The sequence below is a fragment of the Seriola lalandi genome, unplaced genomic scaffold (genome assembly GCF_002814215.2).
Source record: "Seriola lalandi dorsalis isolate HSWRI2012SDOR001 ecotype SW California unplaced genomic scaffold, Sedor1 jcf7180002054505, whole genome shotgun sequence".
In the NCBI taxonomy this organism is placed as follows: Eukaryota; Metazoa; Chordata; class Actinopteri; order Carangiformes; family Carangidae; genus Seriola; species Seriola lalandi.
This window is the reverse complement of record NW_019525058.1, coordinates 1,689,924-1,697,902: the sequence shown is the minus strand read 5'-3', so window position 1 is coordinate 1,697,902 and position 7,979 is coordinate 1,689,924. Positions and strand designations below refer to the sequence as shown.

At 41.5% G+C, this 7,979-nt stretch overlaps 1 protein-coding gene across 1 annotated transcript in view; it reads right to left on the bottom strand.

The window, feature by feature from the left end:
* The window catches only part of LOC111660075 (retinoic acid receptor beta-like), a 65,002-nt gene extending 57,322 nt beyond the window's left edge, over window positions 1-7,680 (bottom strand). Inside the window, exon 1 of the mRNA XM_023413201.2 lies at window positions 7,433-7,680. Within this exon, the coding sequence (XP_023268969.1) occupies window positions 7,433-7,589 (157 nt within the window). The 5' untranslated portion in view covers window positions 7,590-7,680. The remainder of the gene's footprint in view (window positions 1-7,432) is intronic.
* Between the last annotated feature and the right edge of the window lie 299 nt (window positions 7,681-7,979).

Genomic DNA, 7,979 nt, shown 5'->3' with positions numbered 1-7,979 from the left:
CCCTGTGACCCCACGGCAACCCCGGGGTGACTGCAGCGCCGAGGGTCAAACCACATGTTGAAGGGAAGCTCTCTCACTCTACCCACCAAAAACACAACAGGTGCAAGCCACTTCAAAGCTTTCATAAAAACTGACTGAGCAGCTAAGACAGCCATAAAAGCAGATGATAGACGGGAAAGCTCAGCGAAGGAACGCAGGAAGAGGAATAAGGCCGTTAAAATGTGAGAGGTTTCTTTTTAATCCGCAGGAATTCATGGCCTTAAAAGCACAGAGCAGGTCCGCCAGCACTTTGAGATGGAGCTGGATTCTCTGACGCTGGCTCTTTAGAAAACAGTTAAAAGAAGTGAACCGGCTGCTCTGTGACGGGTGTGGCCAACAAGGGGAAAAAATCCAATTCAAAACTCATAATGTTCCAGCTGAACTTCCACTCCCACCCAACCCAGCTGGTCACCAATAAACCGATGTGCTCAGATACTGAAGAGGTGGTTACAGATCGTTGTTCATTAAAGCTCCTCCAGTGTAAAGGTCTGTGTCCATGTGTAGTGTGATTATAGATCAGCTCTAGCTTCTATATTAATACTGTGAAAGTATCAAAGCCTCAGTCCACAGAGAAATGCACACAGCCTGTATTCAGAAACTGAGCCTTAAAACCAGCCGTCAGGACTTCTGGAACTTTGTGATGTCACAACAAAGCAGTCACCAAGCCCCGCCCACCTGGACCCACCATCCAAACCTTTACAGGATTTGGTTTCTCTGAGTGTTTTCATCTGAAATCTGCTATATTTTTATTGGAGCACTCAGGAAACAGTCAGCCAATCAGAAGAGAGGCTCAGAGCCTCCTCTCTTCTGATTGGCTCACCGACCTGTTGTTACTAGAGCTCCAGAGAGAAGCCTGAGAGAGGAGATGTAAAACTACACTGAGATGGTTTTTGGTTCTTAAAACCACAAATATATCTTCTTATAGATCAACACTTCAAAATAAAACACAGAAGAAGAAGAAAATATGGAGCTTTAACTCAATTTAAAACAGTCTACAGAGCGCACATGTAGGAAGTAAAATTGTATAAAATATAGTCGATCCCAGCGGTGACAAATGTAAATGCCTCATTGATCCATACGTACTGTCTGTGTCCCAGCTTCATAACATTCTGCAGAGATATATTTCAAACACTGTCTCAGACTCTAAACTAAATATCACCCAATCATTGTACGGGACTCGTTTGATATTTGCTTTTGTTGGCTGATATTTTTAGACTGAAGTCATTAATTCTGCCGGTATCCACAATCTTAAAACATGATCATTCAAGCAGTCAGGACTTTTTCCTTTTCTTTTCTTTTTCTTTCCTTTTCTTTTCTTCTCTGAGTTCCTGAAAACACTGACAGGGTAAAACTCTACACTGCAACCTGAAGAAACAGAACAGTCGACATGGATCCTGCTACAAATACATAAATCTACAGAGTCTGAAGTTATTTTTCGATTGTTTCCCTTACATTCATTTAGGAACTAAAGCCCTTCATTTTAAAATTTAAATTTTAAAGTAAATCCATATAGAGGTTTATGTAAGCATCTTTAAAATAAGTAAAAGAAAATTAAATGAAATTGATCCTGTACAGTTCCATTTATTCAGTTAGCATCTCTGTTGAAGCCCAGTATTCATGTTAAACTTTTGACCTCAGATTATCATTGTTCCCAGAAAATATATGAAAAATATACAACATTATACATTGAAAGTTTCTATTTATGTCAACATATCCGTGTTAAGCAAAAAATAATAAATAAGATATTTGTTATTTTTAGAAGATAAAGACATGATATATCTATTTTTTTTATAAAGGTTGTTTGGTACAAAGCCCCAACAAAAATCACATTATCAGAATTTTTTATATTTTTTTTCAGTGAAAATGAAACGCACAAATGTTGATTCATATTCACACAATCACAATATGATTTTGCACATTGTTCAGCGTCATGAGGAGAAGGTAACGTGAGATAAGGACAGCAGCAAATAAAATTAAATAATAGACTAAATTAATTAATAATAATTCGACTTTATAGGCGTTTTTCTGGAGCCCCTTTGCTGATTATTTCATTCTAATTTATAATATATAATATATAATATTTATATATAAAACATGGATATTGGGGTAAAAATATCCGGGTAAAAAATCAAAATATATATATATAAAAATAATTACACCTCAGTTCCCCTTGAATTAAAACACTGACAGTAAAGACATAAAGCGACTCTGGGATCTGAGTGTAACTGTAGATTCAGAGCTAAACTTTAACATCCTCATTCTTTCAAAATAAAGAAAGAATTAAAGTCCTTTGTTCTCAAGAAGACTTTTATAAATGACTCGGACCAGCAGGTTTGACTTGTTCTCTGGTGTCAGATGCTGCAGCTGATTAAGGGCCCAGCAGCCAGAGTCCTCCCTTACACCAGCAGAGTGGATTACATCAGAATCAGTTTCCATTTGTGGTCTATAAAACGCTGAATGTTTCACAGCCAGGAACATGTTTGTGGTCCGCTGCTGCGTTTTTCGACTCGCTCGGACCTCCCTGCTGGTCCGGGTCATGTCTGCTGCTAGAAGTCTTTTAAATCAAGAATTAAAACGTTCCTGTTTAATCTCATGACACTTTACTTTAAGTTCCTCGATTTAACATTAGAAAAAATTATATAAACATTTGTTTGATTGTTTATAACACACTAATAATGAATTTGTTAACGCTATAACTCCTCCTGTTACAGCTGTATAAACAGATAATTATTGACAATAAAGTAATACGCTAAAATTGTATCACACAATTGTTAACAAATATTTTGCATTAATAAATACGTAAAATATCCTTAAATCTGCTCACAATATACGCCTTATTCTACTAAACTATTTATTACATTTGTGTATACTAGTGTTAATTAATAAATTAAATCTAGTTATATTTATTCAAATCTTTTTGTTTATTCTGTTTTATTCCATAACAGGTTCTTTTCATCTTGTGTTTTATTTATTTTATTTTGAAAAGCTGTTTATTCGCATTCTTTAACGTCTTGTTGTGCGTTGTTGTTGAAAGGTGCTTTACAACTGAACTCGCCGTGCGCTCATACATTAAAAAATGTTCTGTTTTGTTTTTAAGAGGCAATTAAATTGTCATGTGGCAGGAAAATCCTCCACTGGAACCAGATTAAAAAAATTATTTAGGGGTTTTTTTAAAGGCTCCGCCGGTGACATAAGAAAAAATGAATCGCTCCTGGAGAAATAAAACATGAACATGTGTCTGGTCCGGTGGAGCAGGAGCCGGTGGCACTTTAAGGAGCTATATGTGACATTTTGATATTTATTAAAAGGCCAGCGTCGCTGCCGAAACACGGTGTCAGTTTAACCCTGGCGGGAGCCGAACGCTGCCCTAATCATGACAATTAAACACGCCTGGCATCAGCCAGCTCTGCTTTCATTTCACTCTTGTACACAGCTTTTTATTTCCCCCCAACCACCTTTCATTTAACATGCCCACTAAATTAGCTTGGTGTTCAAGCTGTGCTAATGGCCTTTCATGTCCACATCAGAGGAGCTTAAGCCTTGAAGACAAAAAGGCCCCAATTATCCCATACCATCGCCTGTACAATACATATCAGGCTGGAACATCACACTGTCTTTTTAAGTCACAATAGCAGCAGTTGTTTGTAGAGGATCACCTCTCCAACTCCTGTCTGATAGTTTCTGGATTTGTTTTTGATAAAACGACTTTGACTGAAATGAATTCTTACTTCCGCAGCGTGGGTCTCGTACGCGGCGATTCCTCGACCACAAAGCCCACTTTATCTGCTGGAAGGAGGTCCTTGATCATTCTTAATTAACATCTAAACTGGAAGAGGAAGTGCATTAATGGTCGGCTCTTTGTCAATGCGGCTAATTAACACCCAGGAGGTTTCCACTATCCTGAATAAATAAATTAATAAACCAACATTTCGATGACCCTGGGAGAGGCTTTCTCCAATCAAAGTCTAATTTAAACAGTGTCTTATTCAAACAGGAAAAGGGCAGGGGTGTCCTGTCTGACAGCACTAAAGGCCAAGGCGCCGCTTCACCGGCTGAAGACCAGTCGGTTGTAAGAAAAAGAAAATCACCAGCATCTTCTTCTGTCCCGCTCAGCGCTTCCTGAAAGGCCGGGTCCGGCGTACGTGTTAAAGGGCACCGATTGTCTAATTGTACGGCAAATCAAACGCACCTCAGTGCGCCATTTCTTTCATTTAACAACGTAAACTAAACGTTATGTTGAAGCAATAGTTTGTGGGTTGTCGGTGTATTGACCTGCACTAGATTTGAGGCGGCGGCGGCACAGGCGCTGAGCGATGTGCTGCTGTGGACGGGGACAGCAACAAAAAAAAATGCACAAATTAAACAATAATATTTTAAGTGTACACTTTATTTGTGAATATTTCCATTGATTCATCCTCCGTTAAAACAGCTCTTTGCTTTGGAACTACTTTTTCTTAACCCGCTGACCTTCCGCACACTTACGTCGCGCACTGTATTACAGCGCGGATCAGATATTTGACTAGTAAAGAGCTGTTTGACGGCGAGATGAAGCGGCAAAAATATTCAAAATATAGCGTACACTTAAACTGAAGCCGGTTCTTTAGGTGGTCATTTTTTCTCCTGCTGTCCCCGTCCACCGCCGCGCATCATGCCGCCATCTGTGCATCTGCCGCTTCCATGAGGTGGTATCACTCTGACCGCGACCGGACTACAGATAACACGACAACCCCACCTCGAATAACCCAAACTATCACTTCAAATGCCAGGAGAGAACGCACAGGCTTCATTTAGTCATCTAATTGAATTCTATGACAAATGAAATGAGCTAATGAAGGTGAATTTAATCAAACAGGCTCCGCTGTGTCTTCACCGTGACAACAGCAGAAGGTGCACGGCCTCCAGAAGGTCATGTAGTCACTCATTTTACCTCCAATGAAAAAGGTTTAAAGCTTTTGTTATCGGGTAATTTCAGTATCTTTAGAGTCACATGACGAACTTTGTCTATTTTTAGTTCAGTAAATACGTGAAGGATTCACCGCAGTTCGTCTCCTCACCGTGGAGACGGCAGCATTTTAACCTTCATGTAAACACAGAGAAAGGAAGAAAAGGAAAAAGAAATGGTGACCTTCATCTCGTGTCTGGTTATAATTTTCTGAGGGGAGTAAGGGGGGGGGGCTGTACTTGGACCTGACCTCAGTATTGTTAAATCCTGGCTACAAGCCCCGTCTTAGAACGGCTGCTTTTTAAAGGAACAGACACCCGCTGGAGTTATTTACACCTCCAGCCTGACGTGACTTTTACATTCATTCCTTTTACACGTTTCCTGTTTGGTAAATATGATTAATAACTACATGTTATGTGGTTGTTGAAAACTGAATTTATATTGAGTGTTTTCCTGAGATGAATCATATTTGTTTAAGTGACGTTTTTTACATTTTCTACAATTAATAAAAAAAGAAAAACCAGGAAAAAAAATCATCTTAAAAAACTACAATGGTTCCAGTTGCAACAACAACCAAACCTTCATTTAAGGAATTAATAGATTATTAATAAATAATTTGGCAACTTTTTTCACTATCTGGTCCAAATGTTCATGTGTAGGAGCGAACTGATAAAACTTGAGCTCAGTATTAATTCAATCCTGTCGACCGCCCTGCGCAGGAACGCTAATGTGGAATAATTACTGATGGTAAAATGAAAGTGAATATTTCTGCTGCTGGTGAAATCTCATCTCCCTTAGTCTGAAAAATAAACTGTTTTAAACATTTTCACATTTTTCAAAAACAAGTTTTTATATACATTTAGTGAACTCTGCGTGTCGACGTGACGTAGATGAAACTCTTTGTCTTTTCTCTTTTAAAGGTCAGTGAGACGATTAACTGATGAGCAGATCGCCACAAAATTCATTCACAACACTTTTCATTGTTTGAGCTGCTGGTTCGAGCTCCTTAAAAGATTTTCTGCTTTTCTTTGACATTTACAAAAGTAAAGTGATTATTGGTTTCAGGCTGATGCTGTCAGTCCCTTCACAGATGCCGCCTCGCGCTCGGGGAACTTGTGATTTCCACAAAGGCCAAAAAAATAATAATCAGTAAATTCATGTGTCAGCTGCAGTTTTCTGTCATCGCTCACAGAGGAGCCGCCGCTGCAGAGCGAGCGGCGAGGAAGCTCAAAGTTAAAAGGTGGCAGCTGTAACTTGCATTTTTTACCCTCCAATGATAAGAGCCACTTTTGACTGAGCGCCCTTGAGCAAACACTTCCTGAGGAATGACAGCTGGAGGCTCCTCATTATCAGCGGAGGATAAATCACAGAGCAGCAGGGTGACAGAGAAAAACAAGCACTGACAAGTGTCTGATGAGCACATGGTCAGTGGGTGAGAACCATCCACAATAAACACACACTCGCAGACTGAGTGTGGGCTCGTTCACACCGAGGTGACAGCTTCACTCAGAGTCATATTTTCAGTAAGATTACAGTCGGCCTCCGGGTTTAACCTTTTCCTCTCGTTATAATAATGATCATTTTCCCCTCAGGTGAAGCTGAACATTATATTTCAGTCAGACTGAAACTTCAGTGTAACTTTAAATTTAACATTTCTCTCTCCTGAATTCTTGATCTGCCTCTGACTCAGAGAGAGAGAGAGAGAAGCTTCCTCTTTATTCACCTGGACAGAACACTAACAGTAGCCACACCATCCATCACCATCGGCCAATACAAAACACTAGATTTTGACATGATCCGAAAGCACCCCCCCCGCTAATGTTGTTGACAAGTCCGCGGGGTCATTTATCTAAATCAGTGTCAGGCAGCTGCGGGTCGCGGCTCGCCCCGCGCCGGCCCAGCCGCTCCTCCTGTCATGTGCGGCCGGGGAGGAGATGCGGAGACCTCCGCCTGTGTTTAACTCTCCGCATTCCTCCAGCCTCTGCGCTTAACGTGGACCGACCCGAGACACGCACACGGGCTGCAGGTTCCACCGCGGAGGACTCGTGGAGCTTCTGGAGACTTTTCTGCTCAATCTCACGTTAAAAAACAAACTTTTTTTCCCTTTTTCTTAAATGTAAACTTCATCACGTCACTCAGCTGCTCCATCAAACATCCCGGACTAATTATTCCTCCTAATATGAGTATGCTCAGCCTGTGGTGCTCTCATGCGGCCTGTTTCCAAGAGTTCCCCTAAAACTTTTAAATTCCCTGGATGGTTTTCATGAGAATAAAAACAACAATAATAATAATAGTAATAATAATCAGCCCTGTGCAGCAACGTGTTGTGAGTCATGTGGACGCTGGAGTCGCACTGACCCATCAGCATTAAGAGGTCTGACAGAGGAACAGCAGCAGCAGCAACAACAACAACAACAACAACAACAGATGAGGAGAAGTTTGGAGACCTACAGTGTGCGCTCCGGCGGTGCTGCCACTCTCTGTGCGCCAGTCCGCTGATGCAGGCTTTCAGAGCCTTTTCCTGCAGCATGCAGGAGGACGGGCTGGGCGTGTAGAAATCCAACATCTGCCCGGGACTCACGGCCAGCACGTCCATGCAGTCAAACATGTTGACGGCGCGTCGTTCAACTAGTCTTGTGCGCTAAGGACGAAAAAAAAAAATCACCGGCATAAGCGCACACAACTCCATCAAACTCCGCTATTTCCACCCTCCACCTCCTCCTCCTCCTCCTCCTCCTCCTCCTCTTCCTCTCCTCCTTCTTTTTCTCGGAGCGGCAGGTTTCGCTCCTCTTCTTCTCATTCGTCCGGCACCGGAATCATGAATTCTTGTGTTCCGCGGCTTCCTCTGAAAACGCTCATGTGCCCATTTCTTCCCCCTCGCGCCGTGTCGCTCGGTCAGCGCGCGGCCGCCGACGTCTCAACGCGTCTCTTCCTGTCTCTTATACACATCTAAATCACCGGCATAAGCGCACACAACTCCATCAAACTCCGCTATTTC